The sequence below is a fragment of the Ovis aries genome, chromosome 23, assembly GCF_016772045.2.
Source record: "Ovis aries strain OAR_USU_Benz2616 breed Rambouillet chromosome 23, ARS-UI_Ramb_v3.0, whole genome shotgun sequence".
Classification (NCBI taxonomy): Eukaryota; Metazoa; Chordata; class Mammalia; order Artiodactyla; family Bovidae; genus Ovis; species Ovis aries.
This window is the reverse complement of record NC_056076.1, coordinates 60,985,668-61,012,769: the sequence shown is the minus strand read 5'-3', so window position 1 is coordinate 61,012,769 and position 27,102 is coordinate 60,985,668. Positions and strand designations below refer to the sequence as shown.

General features: G+C 37.0%; 1 protein-coding gene across 13 annotated transcripts in view; it reads right to left on the bottom strand.

Moving 5' to 3' along the window:
• Positions 1 to 27,102, bottom strand: part of RELCH (RAB11 binding and LisH domain, coiled-coil and HEAT repeat containing) — a 106,715-nt gene that overhangs the window by 11,540 nt on the left and 68,073 nt on the right. For 3 of the 13 annotated variants that reach the window (XM_042239223.2, XM_042239225.1, XM_060405307.1), the window contains 10 exons: positions 26,432 to 26,555; positions 24,393 to 24,441; positions 22,343 to 22,422; positions 18,841 to 18,947; positions 16,541 to 16,640; positions 11,734 to 11,816; positions 11,467 to 11,530; positions 9,924 to 10,062; positions 6,039 to 6,185; positions 2,744 to 2,832 (listed from right to left, as the gene is read on the bottom strand). In XM_042239223.2, the coding sequence (XP_042095157.1) occupies positions 2,744 to 2,832; positions 6,039 to 6,185; positions 9,924 to 10,062; positions 11,467 to 11,530; positions 11,734 to 11,816; positions 16,541 to 16,640; positions 18,841 to 18,947; positions 22,343 to 22,422; positions 24,393 to 24,441; positions 26,432 to 26,555 (982 nt within the window). Of the gene's footprint in view, positions 1 to 2,743; positions 2,833 to 6,038; positions 6,186 to 6,277; positions 10,063 to 11,466; positions 11,531 to 11,733; positions 11,817 to 12,327; positions 12,411 to 16,540; positions 16,641 to 18,840; positions 18,948 to 22,342; positions 22,423 to 24,392; positions 24,442 to 26,431; positions 26,556 to 27,102 lie in introns of those variants that run through there. The other 10 variants (XM_027960869.2, XM_060405309.1, XM_060405308.1 and 7 more) reach the window with 7 other exon arrangements.

Sequence of the window (27,102 nt, the reverse complement as noted above, 5' to 3'; positions counted from 1 at the left end):
CAATAAAGAAATAATGGAAATGAGAATCTAATTTGGACCAAATGATAACAAAGCTACAATGGAACAAAAGGGACGTGGCCTAAGGAGCACTGACAGGCTTGCGTTTATGTATCAGAAAAGAAGAAAAGTTAACAAGAGAAAAACCCAAGCTTCCTCCTTAAGGAGTTAGAAAAACAGGAAAAAAAAATCAAACCTAAAGAAAGCAGAAGGAAATAAAGATGAAAACAGCAGTCAAACTAAAAAACAGAGAAAAATCAACAGTCAAAAATTCAATATTTGAAAAGGTTAATAAAATTCATAACCCCTAACAAAACTACTTTAAAAAGAAAGCAAAAAGCAAATTAATATCAGAAGTAAAAAGGTATAGCAATATAGAGCCTACACTAAGGAAAAGGAAAAAAAATACAGTAAAAGTATTAGAAAATAATATATTATTTACTATAATAATGGTGACTTTCCTGCATTTGAAACTTACTTAAAAAATTCAGAGACATTTTATTATTAGAATAATAAAGTTTCTCAGGTTAGTCAGACATAAATTCAACACATAAAAGTTATATACATTTCTACACCCCAATAACAAAGTGTTAAAAAACATATAATCCTAAAGAAAGTTAGCATTATAGCATTATAAATGTAAGGTGACAGTTTTTTTCAAACAAAATTATAAAACTTCATTCAAAGACATTAAAGGAGACATAAACAAATGTAAGATACAGTCTGTTCTGCATGCGTGCGTGCTCAGTTGCTAAGGAGTGTCTGACTATTTTCGACCCCATGGACTGTCCATGGGATTTTCTAGACAAGAATGCTGGAGCAGACTGCCATTTCCTCCTCCAGGGGACCTTCCTGGCCCAGGGACGGAACCTGCGTCTCTTGCACCTTCTGCATTGGCAGGTGGAATTTTTTTTTTTTTTTTTTTTTACCACTGAGCCCTTTGGGAAGCCCCATGTTCTAGATAGAAGACTCGAAATTATGAAGTTGATGTCTCTCCCAATTAATTTATAGAATCAATTAAACTTCATCAGAATCTGAACAAGATCATTCTAGGAACCTTGTTTAACGCAAAAATTTACATAAAAATGATAAGGGTTATGAAAAGTTCTAAAAAAATGACAGGATGCTGAATCTGCCGTTAGATTTCAGGACTTTTTAACAAGCAACTGTAATAAAGACAGTTCATTACAATGATACAGTTCATATCAATGTTATAATAAACAAGGAGATCAGCAGGAAACAATGTTCCTGAGTAAGACATGCAGGAATACAAGGAAACATCAGATATGAAAGAAGTGGCACTGCCAGTCAGTACAAGACATAATGAACTGTTCCGTAAACAGTAACGGGACAGCGGGTCATCTGTACAGAAAAAAGCATAATTTACGCACTGCCTCATACCATACATAAAAACTAATTTTAGATGGATTATGAATTTTATTGTAAAAATACAATTTTAAACATTTTAAGAAGAAAGTATAGGAGATCATGTCTTAGAAAGATTTAAACAATCTATTAAAATTAAAAATCAGTGTTCAAATAGGCCAAAAATATGAAAAAAAAATTGGGAAAAGATATTCATAAAATACAAAATGAACAGAATACTGGATTTCCAATTAAACAACAAACATCAAAGAAATAACAGGAAAAAATATCATCCAAAGTGAAAAAAATGGGCAGAAAACCTAAAAAGGCTTTGCTGTTAGTGAGCACATAGAGGATTCCAGGTTTAAAACAATCAAGGAGATGCAAGGAAAGCCGTCACGAGATGCCGCTTTGTCTCTACCGAATTCAAAGAAGCCCAAAACCATCGAGCACTGACGAAGACGTGGAGGAAAAGCTTGCAACTCCGGCGTGCCTGTGCAGGGCAGCACTCACCACCGGCGAGCTCAGAGACGGAAGCTTTGCTGGCGGCGAACTGTGTGAGAGCTGAGAGTGAGCGTGGACTACTGGGAGGAAACAGGTGTGGTGCAGGGATAACGGGAAGATTTTGGTTTTGTTTTGTTTAGGACGGGAGAGTCAAACATGGGAACAGGCTAAAGAAAAGCTGATAGAAAAACAGATTGAAGACAGAATAGGAAATAAATGATACAACAGGGACAGAACCTGTGTCTTCTGTCCTGAGGACACAGGAAGATAAACAGAATGAGAAGCGTTATGAGGAAATGGAGACAGAAAACAGAAACGCTGCCTCTAAGAAAGCTGATGGTCTGAGATAATACTGCACAGCATTTTGCAGATAAAAAGCATTTCACATACATTCCTTGCTAAATTCTAGACAGTTCATTGTGCCTACTTTAGAGAGTTGAACAGATAGATGCAAAAGGAGCTGCTTAAGATCTCATCACTAGTTAACAAATCCGTAAAATGACACTGAACTTGATTTGAAAAAATTAAGCACAGCCTGCCATCATCAGGCCTCACACGAAGAGGAATGAAAGTCTGAACAGGAGATAATGAACCTCCCAGGTGGTGCTAGTGGTGAAGAAACCGCCTGCCAATGCAGCAGACATGGAGACAAGGCTGGATCCTGGGTCGGAAGATCCCCTGGAGGCGGGCACAGCAACCCACTCCAGTGTTCTTGCCTGGAGAGTCCCATGGACAGGGGAGCCTGGAGGCCTACAGTCCACGGGGTTGCAAAGAGTCAGATACGACTGAAGCGACTTAGCACGCACACGTAGGAGATATTAAAACACATGAGCATGGTGCTGATGGTCACAATGGCTTAATCATGACAGCAGCTTACTTCGTGCTCTGGAGAAAGATGTTCCATGTCGATGCGTAAACATCTGAGACCAGGTAAAAAGTGATTAACCATTAAATCCTCTGAAATGACTTGAGAGAAAGTAGTTAAGGACATTTACAAAAACCAAACTGGTATGTCCAACAGAACAACAGCAGCAGATTTCTTAAATGATGGCTGTGGTATGCTGATCACTTAGGGCCAACAGGCTTCCCTCAAGCATCATTCTTATCTGTTGAGTTAGCTACTTATCAAGAGTCAACTGTGTTTATTGCCACAAATCTCTTCATGTCAGAAGCATTCATTATTGTTACAGCACATAGTTTAATAACTTGGTATGTAAACATATGAAATAATAAGGGTGAAAATGAAATCAGGAAATTTAACTGGATGTTTAAATGAGGATAAAAAGAAAATTAATGTTTCCATGACAATTAAGTTGAAAGTCCAGCTGCTTAAAACATTGCTGTTTAAAATATATGCATATTAAAATATAAAGAAAAATACAAAAATCTAGAAAAATTCAGTATCCATTATCAGAAATGTTTCTGGATTCTCTTTAAACAAACTTAAGTTGAAATTCATAGACAATTATATTACAAACGTGATTATTCTAAGAAGGCTGATGTTTAAAACTCTAATCAGCAGACTGACAAAAGAAATGCCGTAACTTTACATCAAAAGATTGGTAAAATAAGTTATATTTATGTGTTTTAAGTTAAAAGAAGCTACCTTAGATATATATTATTTTCTAGATTCCTTACTTCAACCATTCTGCTAAACTGACGCATATGGTCCTGACTGAATTGGGCAAGAGAGGTTTTGCTGTAATACGTTTAGTACTACCTATATTTCTCAGTCCTATGAGTTTTAGTTGATTATATGACATTGAAAGGAGTCAGGAAAGCAGATGCATTTCTCAAGAAAACAATTCACCCTGTTCATTCACATTACTTAACAACACTTTCTCACCTATAATAGTTGTGAGCCATTTAAAAATAGTTCTTATTTAACATTATACCATATTAATATTCAAGTGAAAAATGCCAGTAAGTGACTTCCCCTATAAAGATGAGCTGATTTTTCTGAAGCAAATTATAATAAACTTTATTAAGTAAAAAAGTCCATATAACTACTGCCTTGAAAATAGTTATTTTCAAGAGAGAGAGGAATAAAGCCTCCTCTCTCCCTACTCACTGTTTGGTCCTCTTCCCCATGAAATCCCACAGTCTTTCTTAGGAGCTGGAAACTTATAGGTCATTTAGTCCTATCTGATGTTAGAAACCACCTCTACCTCATCCATGAGTGATGGTCATAAGGCCTCTGACTGCAAAACAGTGACAGGACATTCAGTTTCACAGAAGAGGTCACTGTACTTTTAGATAACTCAGAAAGCTCTTCTCAGACCACAGGCCTCCCTGCTCGTCAGCGTTTACACAAACGGGCCTAAGTTTTTTTCATAACCACCTTTAAAATTATTTTCAAATTATCTTTTCATCGCTAAACCATTCTAAGTCAAATATTTCTAGACTCCTTCAAATTTTATATTAAACGTCACTTCTTGACGCAACACCTTGCCAAACCTATTGAAACACGATGCTGTGTCCCATCAGCTCAGGATGCCGTGGAACACAGCGCAGACACAGGCAGCGTGATTCTCCCGGTGGCCTTAACGCCCCTGTAGACACAAGCACAAGCCCTGACTCAGGCGGAAGTGCCCGCACAGGGCCTGCTGTTGGGAGGCTGCTTCCCCTTGCTACGCTGGTGCGGAGGCTTCTTCCTGTGTGTCCTCTGCAGTGACAGTCTGCGCGTGCCTAGCCATGCACTGACGCCCCTTCCATACGGACGCCTCTGCTGTCAGAAACCACCGCACAGAGCTGAAAGTTTTGACCTTTCTTTTTTTGACTTTCTCATTTTCTTTGAGGCATATTCTTTTTGAAACTCTAAGAAAATTTAAGATTACACATAACTTTTCACTGAAGTTTGTAAACATTTACTTCTGCAAAGTTTAGGGAACAGGTACAAACATATCTGTGTTTTCTTTCTTTGACATGCCACACTCTGAAATGCCATTATTACTTTCTTGTAAGGGTCTTGCCACTTCTCCATTACTAAAGAGTCCTTCCTTGAGAATTCACAATTATTACTTCCTCTTCTTGCTTCCTCTATCTTCTCTAAGTTGAAAATGCCAACAAGATAAACTAGGAATGATGGTAAGTTCTGCTTTTACCAGAATTAAACTTATAGAAAATATGTGGTTAGTTGAGGCAAAATTATCAAACTATGGTATCTCTGCCCATTTTATAATCTATATGATAAAAAGCAGCTAACGTCAGCCATGTGACTAGGCAATTCGCAGTAGGTCCCAAAATGAAGTGCTCTCAGCCGTGCATCGAGCTTCAAGCTTGACACTTTGGAAAGGACCAGCAGCTCCTTACCACCCGGTTCTACATTCCTGCTTTCCCTCCCACCACTTCCTTCTGCCCCAGCCCTAATCCTCTGGTCATGCTATGCGGCGCGCACTTTCACAGTCCTGGGCAAGTGCTCAGTGCTCACTCCTTTTTCAACCTCTTACTTCCCCTTTCTAGGGCTATTCCGCTTTTAATGGGAAAGCCTGAAAGCTGGAGCTTGTTCTGCCCATCATTATCTTTACTTCCTTCTTAGTTTTATTTCATTTTTATTTCTTAGTTTTATTTTACTAGGTCTAGGATAGTAGAGAGAACATTTAACAGGACAGCTAAAGTTCACTGTTGTGGTCACAATTTTGCTTTTAACTATTAAAAAACAGAAGTCACTAATGGCTTCAGGTTTTAGTTTAATCATTTATAGAAAGCAGTGAGTGACACGGCTTAGATGAGCTCTGAGGCTTCCTCCAGTTCTGCTATCAATGTCAATGATTAGCCTGGGTGGCCCTGTATTTTTTTTTTCAATGAGTGATATGTCTCCAAGAGATATTCATAGGATCATAAAGGTGGTTAAACATTCATTAAAAGTGAGTGCCAGGACATAGATAAGGCTTCCTTTTGATTAACAGAGAAGCCTCAGCTGTAGTTCATTTGTGGCTTAAGTCATACAGCCGATTAACACAGACAAAATTTTAGTCAGTATTTTCAAAACTATAGAACATATAAAAATAGAAGACTCAAAGTTGTCTTAAAATTAGGGGATGGCTAGAGTGAAGAGTGGGGCAAGTCAACTCAAATTTTTAAACTTCTACTCTACTTCTTGTTTGAGCTGAAGAAAACATTCTACTGCTCAAGGCTCGACAACTGAGGCTCACAGCAAAGCTGGCCCTTACGTCCAGACGCACAGAGCGAGGCGAGGATACAGCAGCAGGAAAGTGCACTGAAGGCCTCAAAGAGGTGGGCAGCGACGTCCAGCCGCTTAGAGTCCACGATCTGCAAGTTGTTCACCAAGGCCAACTTATGCAGGTGCGGTATAACAACTGGAAAGAGAGAGAGAAATGGTTGATTTTAACCTGAAATGTCCTCTATCCATTTGAAAAACAATATTTTATTTTATAAAATTTTACTTTAGTTTTGGATGATTTCAAAAGATCACCCACATCCTACACTTGCTCTTTCTTACTAGGGAAGAAAGCATGTTTTTTCAGAATAAAGAGTGATCCAGAATTTGGGAGAAATAGATTATAGCATGCCATTGTAACCTAACTGTGAGGATGTATACAGGTCATTTGGCTTCACTGCAATTCAGTTTCGCAATCTGAAAACCAAATAAATAAATGTAAACAACCTACCTCTTGTGTTATTATTATAAAGTTTATATAAATCAGGTATTGTTGCTATTAAAAGATGAATACAGTATACTTATTCTCTTTCAATATCAAATTATTTCACTACTTCATGAAAATATTACTGACTTTAGTTTCTCAAGTTCATAGCAAAGACCAGTGTCCAACAGCACAAGGTGGCTGAGTTTTCAAGTCACTCAATGGGCTCAATATCTGGTATCTCAATGAACAGAGTAAAATTTCAAAAATACAGACAGCACACTGCTAAAATAAAAGCAGCGGCCCAAGAAACAGTAGCCACTCCAGCAACGCTGAGTGTTCCTCCTGCCTAAGACCATGACCTCTAAACACCACTTCCCACTAAAACCAGGGCTCCTTGGAGAAACGGCTCCAGGGTAAGCGGCTATCAAGTTGTTGATCTCAGGGCCCCTTTCTAGTCCCTGCTTGGGTGGGGGACTCCAAACCGGGTTCATGAGCTCATATTCTGACCACTTGCAGTGACTCCTTTCACGTTTACACCGAATTTGCATATATTAAAGCCACAATCTCCTTATTGAAAAATCTTCTTTCTCAATAGATCAGCACTATAATTACAATCTTTAAGCTTACCTTAGTAAATGTAAAAAAAAAAAAAAAAAAAACCCCACAAAAACTTAGGACAACGGCCATTTTTAGGGGACTTTTTGACTTGTCAAAATTAGTAACAGTATACTTAAGAGGTATTCTAAAACCATAAGACAAAACTTCAGCTCTTCATTGAATTCCTAATGAATTCACTGAAACTTTGATTCATTAACTGGCATGCTGAGGCCTCAACAAAACGGTGGCTCTGAGACAGTCTCTCAAAGAGTCTTTATTTCATTTCTGCCCACACTTACCTTCCTTGCGCTTGTTTATCTATAAAAGCATGGCCTCTCTATTCATTCTGCTCATGCTCTGTTATTTCTTATTCAAGCAATCCTTTCCTCAATGTTTTTCTCAGAAACTCAACAACCACACTACACAATATCCCCTTAAAACTGCTCAACTAGAAAACAAACCTAAACAAGTTTCTTTAAATTCTAGTCTACTGACAGTTACAGGCGATCATTTAGGATCTTCCTAAATCTCTGAAGATAGACATTTATTACAGAATTCAACATTTCATTATATAAGTACTGTCCTGGAACAACTAATTCACTCAACTGTTAACCCCTCAGATGGAGATAAATCATTAAAAGATTTAATAACCTAAGTGTGAGTAGTTCTACAAATGACCTGCAGTGGGCAAGGAAAACAGGAAACACACAATATAAGGCCACTTCTGGAGCCTTTCACTTAAAGATTCAAAACTGCAAACAAAGTACAGATAGATCAATAGGAAACTTTCTAAAAATAGACTTTAGTAAAGTTCCAAAATATATTCTGGGGTAGATCCAGTAGCAAAAATGAAGGGAATCATGTCTTCTCTTTTTAGAAATGGGCTGAGATCAAAAATAAGGAACTAAAAAAAAAAAAAAAAAAAACAACACACTGATTTGAAATGTAAAACTGCCATGTTAGAAAATCTCTGAAGTATGACTGAACGTTTTCAGATAAAGTTAAAAAAGTGGAAAACAAACAAAATTGTATCATATTCTGAAAAATATTCCCCAGTGGCTCAGACAGTAAACAGTCTGCCCGCAATGTGGGACACCTGAGTTCAATCCCTGGGTCTGGAAGGTCCCCTGGAGAAGGAAATGGCAACCCACTCCAGTATTCTTGCCTGGAAAATCCTATGGACGGAGGAGCTGGCAGGCTACAGCCCACTGGGTTGCAAAGAGTTGGACACGACTGAGCGGCTTCACTCTCACTGGAAAAACCAAATGGCCCCTGAGATAAAAATGAAAACCGAAAGGGCCTGTGTTCACTAAGAGTGGGGAAGAAAAAGGGCCGCTGGATGAGCCGGTGTCGTCTATTCTTTGAGAAATAGAGGGGAAAAGAGATAGAAAAGCTCAAAAATACCACTCCAAGAAACAGCAGTCACCACCCTGCAACTCTCTGACCCTTCTTCAGTTTGTAACAGTAACTGTCTGTAGACATAGACAGACGGCAATATAGCATCCTTGTCAGTATGCGTTCTACTCTGTACACCATTCATCTCACTAATACAGGATGTTAAGTTCCTTGGGGTGAAGTTTCAAGCAAAAGAGAAACCAACTGACTGAGTAGTAGATATAGAAGTGGAAAAAATTGTTTGGTCTTAAAACATACTTGTCAATCAATACACAGTTAACTTGTAGAAGGCTTCAGGGATAATAGTTTACTACACCTATTCAAGCATCGGAAACTTCTATTCTCAATCCTTTCTCTAGCCAAACCTTGTTATTTTGGGATCATTATGAAAAGAAAATTTCTTTTTTCTATGCAATGTGTCAACCTTTCTCTTGAATGTACATACAAAGGTTCGATTGTGTTCTCAACCATGTGGCGCCCATCAAAGGTCCACTGACTATTTAGACTGTCCCTTGATTCAATAGCCAAGACCTGCTTTAGGACAATTACAGCCACAATAAAGTTAGTCTAAGCTCCTGCAGAGGGCCATCTGTAAATCTGATGTTGCTGTGATGAAGAGCTAACCCTACTGCTCACTAAAACACTAAGCCTTTTTCTGTTAACTAATTGTGAAATATGTGAAATATTATTTCCTCCTCATGCTACCAACACTATTACCCATCGAGAAATAATCCTGTGATTGTGTTTTTGTAGCTCATGCCCTTTTGGACACTGCAGTCCAAATCCTGACAATATTCTTGGTGATAATTCTTATAAACTGACTTAGGAAACCAAGCCTGTGATCCTTTCAAGAGCATGTCAAATGGCTAAAAATAAAAGGACTAAGATGTAGCAGTGCTAACTGTCATGCTTTTGGCATAATAATTATTGGATGCTTTGATACCACTCAGAAATGGCTGTCACGAAGGTTGAGGCTCACTGTAGAAGTGACAGTATAGAAACCGGAGAAAACGCTTTAGCAGATCATTATGCAGCTTATTCAGCAGGTTGACAAGCTGTGACTTAAAACTGTTGAATGGCATGCTAAGTGGAAGAAATGTACACGTTTCATGACATGTCTAAAAACACATATAAATTTCCTTAGAAATAACAATTAAATAATAATCTCTGAATATAAGGAGCACAGTTATTTTGAAATTAAGTTATTAAGAACCGTTCTAAAAATAACTTGAAATTATTTATGAGTTACTTTTCATGTCTACAGGATATAGTATAAGAAACCACTGAGTAACAGCAATAATGACCAACCCTCAATAAGAAACTTGCTTCACTCGTGGCTTTCAGTGTATGAAAGACAAAGCGCAGAAAAGGCTTTAACACAAGACATATCCTCAGAGAAGCTCATGCTTTTGCTCTTACACGTCAACTCAGGAAAAAGAGTAAGAAAATGCAACTTACACTCATCTCGGAACCTTGGCTCTGCATTAGGCCCAACTCTACCAAACGTTTTTATGATCTCTGTATGCAGAGAATATTGGTCTTGATATTGAGGGTCTTCCAGGAAAGAAGCCAACTGCATTTTCACTCTTTCCAGCAACTTAAAATTGAATATCATACAGTCAGATTGAGGGAAAGACACACACTAAACATGGCTTGCATCACTGGATTCAAATGACTTGTATCAACATGAGTTGAAGTTTGAAATTAAATAAGTACTTCTCTAGTTTTTCAGGTCAGAAAAGAGCCTACATTTTTATGTTTGCCAACTCATTTTATTTTCTTAACACAAATATTCCCTGACAAACTGTAGAAAGATCCCACAATATTTAGGGAAAAAGATAAACGTATGATGATTTTGTGTCTAAGTTAGAATTCTTAAAACAGATAACAGTGTAAGTTACCCACTTATTCACCTTCTGAAAGCAATGAGTCATTAGTGACTTATATATTACTCATATTTCCCTAAAAGAAGTTTTTATTTTGGGATTTAAGAACATGTTGAAATTCTGCCAAGACTGCAAGCTTTGCAGAATGATGTATTTTTTTTATTTTGCTCCACCAGGGAAATATATATATATATATGTAAGTAAAAAAACAAAAAACACTTTTTCCCACAACTAACAAAGTTGTTTATTTTGTTATAAAAAAACTCTATGACAAAAATTTTACAAAACAGTCTATATGTATATAATTTGTGTGTGTGTGTGTGTGAAATGTCTATGAGATGGAAAATCTTGTTTTCCATTTAAGTGGCTAATACGCCCACAAATAACTGATTTTCTAGTGTACAGCGTTTTTCACCGTGCAAGGACATGTCCAATCTCATAATAGAGAATAACATTCTGATACTAATTTTGATAAGTGTCTAACAGTTAATTTGCAGACAGAACCGAACAAACTTCAGATCACACAGGTTTCCGAATCAAAGTGGACTCTGAGGGAGGAAGACTGGTAATCTCCTGAAGCGGGCACGACAGAAGGCTGCCACAGTGCCGAGGAGGCCGGAAGACACCAGCAGCCTACAGCATGACTTGCAGCTTGACACGAGTGACAGTTACCAGAACATCGGCCCCTCTCGCCTCCATTCTCAAAACTGAGGAAGACTGTTCTCTTCAAATCTGCACACACTGACAACTGGGAATTTATGCATACTATCCAGAAGTCTACTGAATAAGAGAAGTCTCTGAAACTAGATCTGCTGTGAAGGATTATTCAATACTGCAATACCCAGACAAGCTTAGAATAGAACATCTGAGAGCTGGCTTATATTGAAGTTTCAAATTGAGAAGAAAGACTAGGGATTGTCTTAGCATATGAAAAGATACTTTTGGAAGGCTGGCTATCATATTCTCACGCACTGAGGTCCCTCTGGCCCATAACTAACTGAGGAATAAAGTGGATGCGTGTGCCCCCTGCCCCCAGCCACAGGGCGTGGGTGCGGGCATGTGCTCCCACCCCCTCAGCAGCACATCAGATGAGAGAAACTTCACTCATTTCCTACCTCTCTTTGAATAACTGTTTCCATAATCGTGCCAAAGGCTGGAATCGTAGCAATCCTGACAGAGCTGTTAGAATTAAAGAAGAAAAAAACTGACATTTTCTTTGAGACGAAAAACTGGTTATTATTAAAGTATATATCAAGGTAAGTACAAGGTAAATATACTGTATTAGTCGCTAGCAATGACAAATTAAATTAAAAAAAGCAGACCAAGAAGAATGCTCAAAAGGACAGACAGTATAACTTAAGGTCGCAGTCTGTGGAACTCACAATTCAGGATCACTGGACAAGGTAACAAGGGCCGGAGCAACCCGCTTGTCAACTAACGCTTCACTCATGCCTCGAAGAGTCAGCTGTAAACCAGTCAACATGCAATAAAAAATGGTTTGGTAAACTGGAATGAGAACTGGGTTAGCTGTGACTGAGGATGGGCAGGCAGACTCATTGGCCTTTCTTGGTTTAGTCACCCACATGAGACATTAAAACGTTAAGCCTCTGGTTCATGCCACTGTACTTACTGGTAACAGCGTGTTAGTGAGATTAGCAGAGCACCCCTTCTTGGCTTGGAAGAAATAGTCCATCAGCGTGTTTCAAGTTTTGGAGCTGTTTACTGAGGAACACTACTACTAATAACCCCTTTCAATACATGGCCTTGTCATTAGGCTTACTGCGAAGGTGGACTTGAAAACACAAAACCCACACATGAATAGTAGTATAATAGTTTAAAACCAAGTAAGCATGATCCCATTTTATTATTTTAAAGAGTTAAACCTACTCTTCAATGAATTTAAAAGCTGATGGTTATTTCTTGACAGGCACGTTTTGAAAGGGATGCTGAAGGTAAAAGGCAAGGACGACACTTACATTTCAGGGTCACTGGAGAGAGTTATGAGAGCAGGAACAACCCTCTGAGCTACCAGAGTTTCATTCACCCCCTTCACCAACAGCTGATTGGTCAGCGCAGGGGGTATTCACAGGTGATGCATGGAAAGAACAAACAACAATGCCACGGGAAGAAGAAAGAACAATCAAGAGAAAGAGAAAACACAAAAGCAAAACCAAAATTAGAAGCTAAGCCAATATGACTACTGGAATGCTTAAAAAAGGCAGAGAACGCTTAGGAGGAGAATAAAGCTTCCACAGCCTAGCAGTCCCCGAAAACAGCTTGTCACCAACTCAATGGCAATTTGTACTTTTGGTCACATAGTCTGCACAATTTCCAAATTCAATTAAAAGGCAATTTAAAATAAAGCTTTATTCTTTATTATTATTATTTTTTAAAAGAAGCCAGAAAGACGACATACTGGGTTCTACGGTTAAATTCTTTAAATAAATCTGGTATAACTTTGTTTTGACCAACAAGGTACAAACTGGACTGTCTTTAAACCAAACTCAAATGGCTAGCAGCCACCACTAAATTGCTTTTGACTGTTCTAAAGCATGTAAATTTTAAAATCACATACAAAAATTCCCAGTCTTTCACATCACAGAGCTTTCTTTCTTGAGGTACAGAGACCCAAGACAGCCTAGTGCAAAGCAGTTACTTCATGTGGACCTCAGACCTGGGTTCAGACTGCAGCTCTCCACTTATTAGGCATGTGGCCTCACATATATCATACCATCCCTTGAAACTCAGTTTTCTCATCTGAAAATGGTGACTGTCATCTGCCTCCAAGGATCCCTGCTCTGCTGGCTGCACACAATGCACTGGAACACTGTGTCTGACAGAGACTAGGCATTCAAGAAATGTACGTGGAATTACGACGCTGACTCAAAGGATGCAAGATTCGTGATCTATTTAGAAAAAGCAGTTAAATAAAAAAATGCTTCTGGTTGGTCCAAGGAGTTAATGCTTACAAATGGTTCACTTCTCCAAAAGCTCAAATTACAAAAAAATATGATAACCACAATTAGACCTATTTCTATAATCTAATTATAAAACAATTTTTTTTAGCAGCCAACCCTAAATTGTAGAACAAGAGGACAATATTGAGCTATATGCATTTTGTTTTTATAGAAATCACAGCATTTTATGAGCTTCAACAGAGAAGTGTAACACCTTAATCCTATAATCTCAATTTCAGAATGTAAATACAAATTATTAATCTTAAATGCTAACCTTGTAAGGGAACTAGTCCTCCAAGAAGTTGGAAGATGTCATGGAATTTTTAGTAACAAAAACCCAGCAGGTACTTTTGAATCTGCTTCAGTATTCTGAAATAATTTTTATTTCAACAGAACCATGGATAATTTAGACAGGAATAAAATGACAAAGAATTTCTGTTACTACTTTAAAAGCATTACAGCTGTCAGGTAGAAAGAAACAGGGGGAAGAAATTAAAATATTGTTAAATAAAACTTTCTTCTCTGTATCATTTTATAAATAAAAGGGCATCCCTGGTGGCTCAGATAGTAAAGAAATCTGCCTACAATACAGGAGACTGGGGTTCACTCCCTGGGTCAGGAAGATCCCCTAGACAAGGGGATGGCAACCCACTCTAGTTACTCTTGGCTGGGAAATCCCACGGACAGAGAAGCCTGGCAGGCTACAATTCACAAGGTCACAAAGAGTTGTTCTGTTAAATAAAACTCTCTTCTCTGTATCATTTTATAAACAAAATAACTTAGATTTGAATCAGTAAAATACATTTTGAAAGGTTTATATTGTGCCAGCCAAAAAGCCTTAAAATGGACTCATTCACTGGTCTTAAAAGCCCATGCCTTCTTTGAGTTGTGGTCTTAATATCATGTGCTTTATTTCCTTATGACTGATATAAGAAATCATTATATGAAACTAATTTTCTGCATCTTTTGGGAAATCCACTATGTCACCCTAGAAGACACATAAGAGAGTCTCTTTCATAAATCAATTTCAATACTAATTTGTTACATCAAGAATATACTTTCTCTTATTTAACAATGACTAGAGTTCCCCTTTTTGTCCTGCTGTCTGAAAACTCAAGAGCTAAATTTAGTGTTCAATCTCACTAAGCATCCAATATCAAATTCCTGATATATCCATTTCTCACTTTCTTATCAATAGTTTCTATTCTGACATTAAAAACTTAAAACATGTTAAGTCCCCCGCTTTTTACATTTTTATTTTGAATTAAGTCATTTTTGGGTGGCAGGGGAAGCAAGCATAATTGTAAATTATAATGTATTAGTATCAAAAGAAATCTTATGAAATAATTAATCTTTTAATACAATATTGTTAAGGCTCATTGACAAAAATAATTTTAATATTTCCTGACAACTTTTACTGGCATGCTCAGTAAAACTACTTTTATCATAAATGAATTTGAAAAAATACTGAAATAAGTTCTCAAATTAGACTCAGAAATTCATAATCAACCTGAGAACACTGAAAACTGCTTAAGCATAGGTATAGTTTCCAACCAGGACTGACAGCAGACATAGAAACCAAAACCAGACAAAAGTCACATGTAAGAAATAAGGCAGAAAAAATACAAAAACAAGTAAAAAGGGAGGAGACCTCATTTTCTTTAAACTATTTTCCTTTATATGGTATGCTTCATCAGTATATATAGACACATTAGAAATAAATGTTTTAAGACAAAGAAATAGCTCTTATGGTCTTAGAACACAATTCTATGAAGACAGTATATTAAAGAAATACGATGCTCTTTTCCTTTGGGGGAAAGATGGGGCTGAAGAAAGACTTTCTTCTTCCATGGTAATAACTTTTCAGCATACTGAATAATCAAAAACTATTTGTACCTAAAAGGAACTTATTATGCTAGGCATCTAATTAAACTTTTAATTTGGCATTTGTCTTGACAAAGAACACGTGATTGGTTTTTTGGATCAAATTTGTATAACTGTGGAATAACATGGACAGATTATTTTCAATCTTCTGATAAGAATGGAATTTTCTTTAGATGCCACAGAAACTTAAAAGTTTTAGATGGTATATGTTTTAAAATCTATCAGTGCTCTAACACTTTGATTGCAATTTACCTTAAATTATCTAAAAATTCTGAAATGTAGGAAGACATGAATTATCTCCTTCTTCTTATGAAAATAAATGCTTTAAGAGATCTTAAGAATGACATACACAATAGGGACAGTTTTAGCCTGATCAAACATACTTTTCTTAAACTATTATATTATCTTGTGAAGTAATGGCATAGATTTAAAAAACAACAATCATAATAATAGTTAACATTTATTAAGTTCTTCTAATTATGTGTCAGACACTGTCTTAAGGCTTTTACAAGTATTAACTCATTTAATATTAACAAAAAATCCTTTGAGATGGATACTTATTATTATCTTCACTTTATAGATGAGAAAACCAAGGCCAGAGAAGTCTGAACCCGGCAATAAGTGGCAGAGACAGACGCTGAACCCAGGCAGGACGGCTCTGTGATAAGACTCAAGAATAAGAAAACATTCAAAGCCAACTTTAGTGCTCACATTCAAGTTCTAAAAACATATATCATGAACTAGGCTGACACAATTTCTTTTGTGAAGAATAAAAAAGATAGGTATTCCAGTTTTCATACTAAACTTGGGTAGGTGGCAATTTAAGAAAATCTAGTTAAATTATATGAAGTGTCTTCTCTCTTGGGCATTTAAAGTCTAGAGATGCCGTTATTCTAGATATGATATGCGAGGAAATAACAAAGTAGGAGCAATCAATAAATATTTCCATAATTGCAATGACTGAATCAAAGTATATTTTACTCATGAATCCAACTTTATAAATACCCTCTACTATTCTACTTTGTTTTAATAGCCATTTGCCTCATTAAATAGAAAAGTACAGCCAAGAAGATTTACATAGGATGGAAATAAGTAAGATTTAAAAGAAATTTGAGAAGAGGAAATGATAATATAATAACATTCAAGGAACCAATAAGGCTAAAAAACAATCCGAAATATTCCAAAACTAGATTTCTGCCCCATCCCACAGGACACAACTAGATACTATCCAATGCCACAGAATGGACGTCAATGTAACACAGTGTGAAAAGCTCCCTCCCTTCAAAAAAATAGTCCCTCTCCCTCTCCCAAAGAAAATCATTACGATCTGAAACTTTTGTTTACATACCTCAAACATTCTAGCAGCAGTACACCTCACGAGTGCTGACGTGTGGACAACACCATACCACAGAACAGTCAGCAGCAGCTCGTGGTAAGCTGGATTCGCACTGCAAGGGAGAAGATCAGTGCTAAAAGTGAGCACCACAGTGTCCTACTGGGGTACTGAAAACCTCTACCTTTCTGAGGAATACCAGTGGCAAAAATATTGGCAAAACATATAGAATTACTTTCTATGGTTTAATAGGTTATGTCTAAGATTCTTTAAAAAAAGGAAGTCACTTTATACAACTACAAACTTTTAGCCCACTCAGGAACTAAGTTTCTCTAAGCATGCGCAAAGAGAATAGACATTTCAACTCTTTAATAGCATAAAAGTTAGAATTATAAAAAAACAGAGTAAAATAAAACATACTACTTATGAGAAGAAACACTGGACTAAGAGATGGGTAAGTTGTAACCTTTGTGAGTCTCAATTTCTGACACCTATAAACACTGGAGAAACAGTATTGCCCTATATATGCCATATGGGTGGTACAGGATCAGTGAGGATAACCCAAATCAAGGAGAACTCAAACCACCATATATGGAAGGGTTAAGTTGGGTGTGACACTTATCCAAATGTGGGATAGTGTTATTAATAAATACATAAACCTGTTTTTAGTAAAGAATGAGAAGAAACTACTTAAGCAGCTAGATGATGTGATTATGGGTTCAGTTCAGTTCGGTCCCTCAGTCGTGTCCGACTCTTTGCAACCCCATGGACTGCAGCACACCAGGCCTCCCTGTCCATCACTGACTCCCAGAGTTTACTCAAACTCATGTCTATTAAGTCAGTCCAACCATCTTATCCTCTGTTGTCCCCTTCTCCTCTCGCCTTCAATCTTTTCCCAGCATCAGGGTCTTTTCAAATGAGTAAGTTCTTCACATCAGGTGGCCAAAGTATTGGAGTTTCAGCTTCAGCATCAGTCCTTCCAATGAATATTCAAGACTGATTTCCTTTAGGATGGACTGGTTGGATCTCCTTGCTGTCCAAGGGACTCTCAAGTCTTCTGCAACACCACAGTTCAAAAGCATCAATTCTTCAGCGCTCAGCTTTCTTTATGGTCCAACTCTCACATTCATACATGACAACTGGAAAAACCATAGCCTTGACTAGATGGGTCTTTGTTGGCAAAGTAATGTCTCTGCTTTTTAATATGCTGTCTAGGTCGGTCATAACTTTTCTTCCAAGGAGCAAGCGTCTTTTAATTTCATGGCTGCAGTCACCATCTGCAGTGATTCTGGAGCCCCCCCAAAATAGTCTGTCACTGTTTCCACTGTTTCCCCATCTATTTGCCATGAAGTGATGGGACCAGATGCCATGATCTTACTTTTCTGAATATTGAGTTTTAAGCCAACTTTTTCACTCTCCTCTTTCACTTTCACCAAGAGGCTCTTTAGTTCTTCCCTTTCTGCCATTAGGGTGGTGTCATCTGCATATCTGAGGTGATTGATATTTCTCCTGGCAATCTTGATTCCAGCTTGTGCTTCTTCCAGCCCAGCGTTTCTCATGGTGTACTCTGCATAGAAGTTAAATAAGCAGGGTGACAATATATAGCCTTGACGTACTCCTTTTCCTATTTGGAACCAGTCTGTTGTTCCATGTCCAGTTCTAACTGTTGCTTCCTGACCTGCATACAGATTTCTTAGGAGGAAGGTCAGGTGGTCTGGTATTCCCATCTCTTTCAGGATTTTCCACAGTTTGCTGTGATCCACACAGTCAAAGGCTTTGGCATAGCCAATAAAGCAGAAATAGATGTTTTTGTGGAACTTTCTTGCTTTTTTGATGATTCAGTGGATGTTGGCAATTTGATCTCTGGTTCCTCTGCCTTTTCTAAATCCAGATTGAACACCTGGAAGTTCATGGTTTACATACTGTTGAAGCCCGGCTTGGAGAATTTTGAGCATTACTTTACTAGTGAGATGAGTGCAACTGTGTGGTAAACCAGGCAAATCAAATGGAATGGAAAAGGGAGCCCAGTGGGACTCCTTTTCCAGTTTGGGGCCACTGAATTTTCTTCAAATTTGTACTTGATTTTATGCCTCCAGATGCTTCAAAGAAGATATATCTATATCCTTTACCTCATTCTTTTATTACAATGTATTGATTATAAAATATTAAAATATACAAAAAAAGAATAAGAAGATGTTAATTAAGAAATCAAGAAGTTTGGCATGTAATCTTTATTTAGACTAAAACTATGTAGTCTATAAAACCAATTTTAAGACTTGCTATAGCTTTTAAAAACTATCAGCTATTATTTTTACCCCAGTTCCACAAAAGCAGCTTTCAGGCTATCAAGAGGAGCATGAGATAATGAAAGCAAGGTCATTACATCCTCTAAGAATCCAATCAACAGCTTTCGGTCTTCTTCCTATGGAGGAAAAAGACTGATAATGAATTTCCAAGCAATCAAGTAGAACTTAAAAACCATCATTTCATATCTACAATTAGAAAATTTTATCAAATAAGGGGAAAATATCCTAATTTGTAAGCATTTTAATTAAAGATATTTATTAAGCATATCTACAATCACAATGGTATGAGGACAAGTACTATTCTGATTCATTGATTTAGACTTGAGCTGTCCAACACGGTTGTCACTCACCACATGTGGTAACTTATACTCAAACTAAAGAGAAGTAAAAGAAAAGATTCAGTTCCTGAACTGCACTAATTACAATTCAAGCTGTTTAACATCCATGTATGGTTACCTCAATGGACAACTCAGATACAGATTACTTGTATCACTGCAGAGTTTGATAAGATAGTTCTGGTTTGAAAATAAAAAGGTATATTTTTTTATTAAAATTCATTTTAACAGTTTTACTTCCCATTAACTTTGGCTCTAAATACTTAAATACAAGCCACTAAAACAGTTATCCTCCTAACAGAAGAAACTGACATCTGAGAAATTATTAGTGGTGAGAAGTCACACACTTGCTGAGACCATTGTGTCCTTAAAAAAAAATAGTCACACCTTTGATTAATAAATTACCTTTATTTTTAAACTTTATTTGACAAACCATTATTTTAATAATCAGAAAATATTCTTCTTTCTTTTTTTACATAGCACACTATTAAGAAATTTGTTAGAAAAAGCAAGTTTGGTCAATAGAAAAGTTAAAAAAGATAACTGTATGTTAAATTAGCCAGAATCTATAAGGGAAAGAATCTGACATTCTATCAGGAAATAAATATATAATAAACTAGAGTCAAATATTTTGTCTTTAGGGCTACCTTATGTAAACAGTAAATGGCTTCTATATGTACCAGTATCAATGCCTCCTGGGGGCTCAGTGGTAAAGAACCCACCTGCCACCGCAGGAGACACAGGCTCAACCCCTGGATCAGGAAGACCCCTGGCGAAGGAAACGGCAGCCCACTCCAGGATTCCTGCCTGGAGAGTCACATGGACAGAGGAGCCTTGGTGGGCTACTGTCCACGCGGCCACAAAGAGCTGGACATGGCTGAGTGACTAAAAAGGCACATATGTCACTAGGCCCACGAGGAAGACTGGACTGCCATCTAACTTTTCCTACACGGCCAGGCTAACTTAGAGTGAGGCAGGGACAAAGGACTGACAACCGTAACGCTCCGCAGGCATGGAGGATGGACACAGCAGCTTTCTAATGCGCCGCTCTGCTCAGTGGAGAACGGAAACGCAGACAAGCCACCGTCAGAGCTAAGGGGGAACAGAGATCTCACTCATTTTTAGTTGCTTACGGTACCAGAGGATCCATAAAATTTGGAAAATAAACTGTAAATCTGAAAAAACTTAACTGTGAAGTAACAGCTACAAAATATACTGCTAAATGAGCATGGATTCTTTGATTTGAAAAGTTACTACAACACAATTTCTCAACTTTGAAATTTCAAAACAAGTAATACTGCTTACGTACCTGATTCAAAATAGGCTTTGTTTATCAAAGCAACAAGGACAGTTAATTTATCTTAATAGAAAATTTTGTTTAGTAAGAAAAACACTGGCATGTGCTTCCTTAAGCACTGACAATCTATAATAGCCACTCGATTCTCGGTTTGTAAATAGTAGCAAAGCTCTCATCTCTTTAGATATTTGGATTTCACACAGTGCCTCAAAAAATGTGTCTATATTGATTTATTCAATAAATCTATTCTGAGGGACTACTGTGAAACAAATCTTGTATTTCATACTTTATCAAACCTTAAAAAAAATGTATTTCATATTTATTATGCCTTAAAATACTATTTATGGTCAAAATCAACATACTTAACATACTTACTGCCCAAGCTTAAAAATGAGAGAGGAAAACACTGACATTACGTTTGTTATTCTGCTGGAAGAGCTTCTGAAATTAGAGAGGAAAGGGTACTTGTGCTGTTGTGCCTGGTAATGCGCTAGGACTTAATCTTCACAAATTAAGGACAACAATGGATGTAATCTGTTATGGTTACATGACTTAAAATATTTAAACACAGAGATCCTGTGTGCATCTGTATTATGAGGTAGGCTGAGAAACTAGGGTAGAAAAGTTAAGAGAATACCGTACTACTCTAACTGAGCTGGAGCTTCTACTGCAAGATATCTTATGATATTGGAGAACCACAGTTTAATATTATAAGATGGTTCAAGTCTGTTTTAGAAGAAGAGTGCAATAAATATGAATAGCTAGCCCACATACTTTGAATTTAAATGCAAAAAAAGTTAGGAATTATTATGGAAAATTTGGGGAAAAAAAGATCTTCCTCTTTGGTTTTCCCATTCTAATTCCTTTTTAAAAGTTAATTTGGATTTATTTTATTGTTTTCCTATGATTACATTCAGATTAATTGGGGGGAGTGGTCAGAAATACTACATAGGAATTATTGTGTCATAATTTCTCCAAATGCTTTATCCTGAGTCCATATTTTCAACTCACAGGTGGGACTGCCTCACACTTAAAAATTACTGATATTAATATACAACATGTTTATTTAAAACAATGCTAAGTAGAGTGAGGTGGTCTGCTGTACTGGTGACCACCAATCAACCCACCTCCTGGGTCAAGCTCTCACTGAGTTTCCTCTTTTTTGAGTCTGGGTTGGACCTGTGACTTGCTTTAACCAACAGATACAGTAGTGGCGATGTGCTGACTCCAAAGCCTAGGCTGCAGCCTAGCAGATTCCGTTCCTTACAATTTGGGAGCCCTAAGCTAGCACAGAATGAGCCTGGCTCTGCCGCTACACAGGACCTGTGGACAGAGAGTGGCCCTAAGACTCCATGGGGACTAAAGCTCAGTCATCCTGCCAGGAGCCCCACCAACCAACCAGGTGAACGCAGCCACACAGCGACTATCAGCAAGAACAGCGGAAGAGACGCCCAGCCAAGCAAAGACCACGAGCCACCCTTCGTGTCTCGGGATTACAGAGCACTTTGCTAAAAATGACGAAGCTGCCTGTCATGGCACTCTGCAGTTTGCTTCACCTAACAGATGTGCTTTGTTTATTAATGAAATAATTATCATGAAACACAAAGAAATTGGTACGTAAGTACAATCTAACCCTTTTAAACAAAATATCAAGAAGCACACAATGTCTAATTTTATTTAACAGAGATAGTCCTCAAGAGACTATTATTAAAATATGCTTTCTACTATATATTATTTATTGAATAAGAAGAATAAATAAATTTGTTTCTCATTTATGGGTATTATTTTCACTTATAAACACATTAAAAGATATAACATTAGCTATCTTTCTAAATAGGAAGTGCTTTTACCTTTTCCAGCCAAAGAATTTTTCCCTTACCTGAATATAACACGTAAGGACTCCTGTTGCATAAATGGGGACAGTGGCTTTAGTGAGGACCCCATTTCCTGCTGAGGAATCTAAAAATCACAAAAATAATTTTAAATATCTGAGTATACTTTAAATGTAAGGCAAAAGGTCATAGTACAAATTATATTTTAAATTACAATTGGTTACAAGGCTTACAAATAAATGTTATCATTACTTTAAAAATACTTTGATCAAAACATACATATCCACTGGTGGTTGTGAAAATGTAACTTAATACTTTCCAGAGCCATTAGCATACACAATTTTGAAAGATGGGAAAACCTTTAATGACTAAAATGAGATGCTATACTGTTATTTGCATAGTCATAAATCAGAGCTTTCTTTAACACTTTCCCAAGTGGCCATATAAGCATGTTCTATAAATTTTCAGGCTTTTAATTTGCAGTATTCAATAAAACATAAAGGCACTCAGCTGAAAGGAGACACCTAGATATGTATTTAACCTGCTTCTAGACAGGAGACACTACCCAGTTTCTAGTACTTGCCTAGTTCCAGAGCTCTTCCTGCCCCCTGTACAGGGGTTTTTCAGAAGCCAAACAGAACCCTGACTATTTTCATGGAGTAGGGAGGCTAAATACAGCTTGGGGAGACGGGAAAGCATCCAATCACAGCTGAGTGTTCCTGTGGCGGCTTTAACACATCAGATGCTCTTATGCAGCATGTGTAGCCGACCCTTTTTTTTAAAGTCCAGAGATGATATGGCAGTTGCTATTTATAGCACCAAAAGCTCTCACTTACTGACGCCAGGCATTATTTGAAGCGCTTCACATTTGCTTTTATGTACTCAGACTTTTAAAAATTATTTTTTTCTATTCTTATATGGTTTTAAATTCTTTTCAGAAAGTAGTACATACAGAATTCAGTCGAAAGCATGTATTTAACTGTCTTGAAAGTATTTTCACCCAAAATGAATCTATTTTCATATCAATTAGTATTTGAGGTTTTTTTATTCTCTTGGCAAGAATAATTTTATCTTTTGGGGAGTACTGATGTTCGCTGAGTGTGACTATGGTAGTTGAGAAATAAATTTGAGGCTACAAACATAAGCTTAAGTTGAATTCATACATATAGACTGTATATAATCACCTCCTAACTAACAATTCTGAAAGCTATCATCATCAGAATGAATAATTAACTAAACAGATGATACCAATTTTTAATTCTAAGTAATTAAACCATTAGAAACCTATTAAATATAAACTTTAGGAAGCATTTGTCAAAAAAAAAAAAACCTCACTGACATTTTCAAACTTAAAAGGAATCATTTATTCACTCTCTAATTACCTCTGATGACAGACAAAAATGGAATCAAATCACTAAGGTACGACTGCGTTAAGAATTCCCTATACATCCAAAACAGCCAAGGTAAGATACCGATCAGAGGGACTATACATTTTTGTCCTTAATATTTTTTTACAATTCATTCCTAGAAATTAGAAAAATACACAGGGACATAAGATCCAAACATAAAGGAGTTCTTGGTGCTATAACCAGACTTCTTGAGACAGGTAAGTAAAAACTATGAACAGAGGGGCTGGAGCGGCCCATTAAAACCTGTAGCTTCATAAAAATCTCATGTTTCATTTAAAAAAAATGTATATCTTACATTCTATTCAGTTATACTTGTTTTAATTTTTAAAAGTTCTAAGTAATTATGAATTACATGCTCTGTATTTTTTCCTTTTTAGTATTTCAGCTGCACAATTTCAAACCTCCAAGGGTACAGTAAGTACGCAGTCTGAGAAGGTCAGGCTTAGGTCAACCTGATTACAGTGAAGGTAGATATTCACAATAAAACTGACGGAGATTAACCTCATTACTACTCCATGGAAAGGATATCAGACGTAGCAGTGCTGTGAACCCAAGAACGCCATAGTATAAATTTTCCTGTTCAGCTGCACTTGTTAGTTTATTTATACAATTTGCATATAATGAATAAAGTATTTTTCTGGAGTAAAGAGATTTAATTGTTTTTATAAATTATAATGCATAGACTTACCAATATTTTCTTCAGACAGCCTTAAAATCTCCTGGAACTGAGGTTTTACCTAAGCAACCCGAAGAAAAGATCCAGAAAGTCTCAGGTTCAACAGGCCAATCAGTGGTTAAACAGAATGCTTCCTACCATTGCTACTCCTGCTTATTTTTAGAGATTCAAGTAGTCAAAACCCTAACAGTTCTTAAAGCCATAGGAAAAGAGAAGTGTCAAGTTTCTGAAAACAACACCTTTTTAGAGACAAGATATTTAAAAAATCAATTTAGGTCAGCAAGTTTTCTGAAGGGCCTTTAGATTAATTTCCAAAGTGACTCTAAGTGTTTGAAATTACTACCTCCCAAAACTGAACTTTATGATAGAAAGGGTATTTAGGCAGATATTATATGATTAAAATTGTTGAAAAAAAAATGTTGTGCATAAAAGGAATGAAAATGAAATTCCATTCATTTAGGATATTCAGTGAGTAACATACTCATTATGTTATGTCCACTGGCTTAGATTAGTCTTTAACTTTTTTAAAATTTAATTTTAAACATGAAAGACAGAATTTAACATTAAAGTTTTAAGTTAGAGGAAATGCTTGTTTCAATTTTTATTTTTAACATCACAGATTTCAGGCCTCTGAAGTCAACCACTTAAGTGTTCAAGTGAATTCGTAATTGCTTTTGTAAGAAAAAGTAAAATTAATAACAGTTACTTCTTCTGGAGATGTCAAATAGTTTTTGCCAATAGTGATTCCCAGTAAAATCCAATTATACTTAATAATTAGATGTTAATGAATGATTCGTTTTCTTCTACAGTAACATTAAGCTCTGGTTTTTGCCCTCCCACTGTGAAAAGATTAACCTTCAGCATCAGATGTACAGGACTAGATGTCACACCACACATGAAAAGATTAAGTACAGATCCGTTAAATGATTTACTCGAGGACACACAGAGTCATAACCCACTTTCTGAAGTTTGTCAGTCCACTATACCAAACTGTTATGCTCCAAATGTTTCAAAAACTACCGGCTTAGTAAAGAGGTACCACAAAATTTTTACCTTTTAAATGTCTCAACGTATAGCAACTACATCTTTATAAGGTTTTGTTAATGCTCTAAAGAACTGGCTCAACAATCTGTTATGAACACAAATGGATTAACAGGATTAAAGAAGAAAGTAGGACCTAAGGACTTCACAATTTTAATATTTAAACAACAGAATAACCTGGTTAGGCAAGTGTGACAGTGACTGAGATGTGCAGCGGTAATCCCCCATGTCCACCCTGTTTCAAGAGCTCCTGCCTCCTGGCAAGCATTCTACATAAGCTGCTTTGTTTCTATAACCACCTGAGTGAAAGCGAAAGTCGCTCAGCTGTGTCCGACTCTTTGCGACCTCGTAGACTATACAGTCCATGGAATTCTCCAGGCCAGAATACTGGAGTGGGTAGCCTTCCCTTTCTCCAGGAGATCTTTCCAATCCAGGGATCGAACCCAGATCTGCTGCATTGCAGGCGGATTCTTTGCCAGCTGAGCCACAGGCGAAGCCCGAGAATACTGGAGTGGGTAGCTCATCCCTTCTCCAGCAGATCTTCCTGACCCAGGAATTGAACCGGGGTCTCCTGCACTGCAGGTGGATTCTTTACCAGCTGAGCTATCAGGGGAGCCCATAATCGCCTGAAGTGTTGACCAAAGCATAGAGAGGAAATGGCGGCTTCCTGAATCTGTGGTCGATTCAGTACAAGAAACAAATTCAAAGAACTGCAGTGGAGTCCCCCAGCTGATACTTTCTATGCTGGAAAGCTCTGAGACATCCACAGTGAGTAGACCTTATATTTAAATGTGGATACAGACTAAATTTTGGCTAAATCATTTTTTGGAAAGTCAATAAAGAATATTACAGACCAGAATTTTCTTTTTTATCATTGTTTTCTAAGATATTAAAAGATACTTAGAATAAAGGAAGGGCTCCTGCTTTTACTTACTCTGCCATAGCATTAGTGAACACATTACATTTTTATATGTCTTGCATATAAGAAAATATGAAATACAAGTTTTTACCTTAGTGTTTGTAAAAATTTTGCCAAATGTCCGGCAAAGGCGCCAGAAAAATCTGGAGAATTCATGGACACAGGCAGTTGAAGTAACGTTAATTTTGCCAACTATTTCTATAAGCTGTGGCAACCTGAATAAGAAAGAAAGGAAAACAGGCAGGGAACACAAGTAAATGGCTGTTTCTCGCCAATTTCTGAGCCCATCTAAATCGAACAAGCGCTTCTGCTTTTCACAGCCAGCAAAACCAGAATGCAAAGGAGTTGTTTGGGACCCTTTGAAAAAGTCTTAACTTTATATTCTTTTTTTTTTTTTTTTAACTTTATATTCTGTAAACTTCTTAAATGTTAACAGGTTGTCATGAAATATATGGAAACTTAATGGCAGAGTTCCAAGGGTGGTGTTAGTAAGACTCAAGTCAGTGGAGGTGACACTCCCTACAGCAGCTTGGCTAACATGGCTCCATGCATTTTAGCCCCAAAAATGAGAAGTGTGGATGCAGTTTACAATCCACCACCACTTTTAGATAATAAGGTAGCAGACAGGTCTTTCTGCAATAACACAGACGCACCGTTTTCACAGATAAGCCGCTACATATCTACAGGTATAACTCTTCTCTCCCAAAGAAAGTTACCACAGATGACGCCAAGTTATGTTTTGTTATTTTTTAAAAAATATTT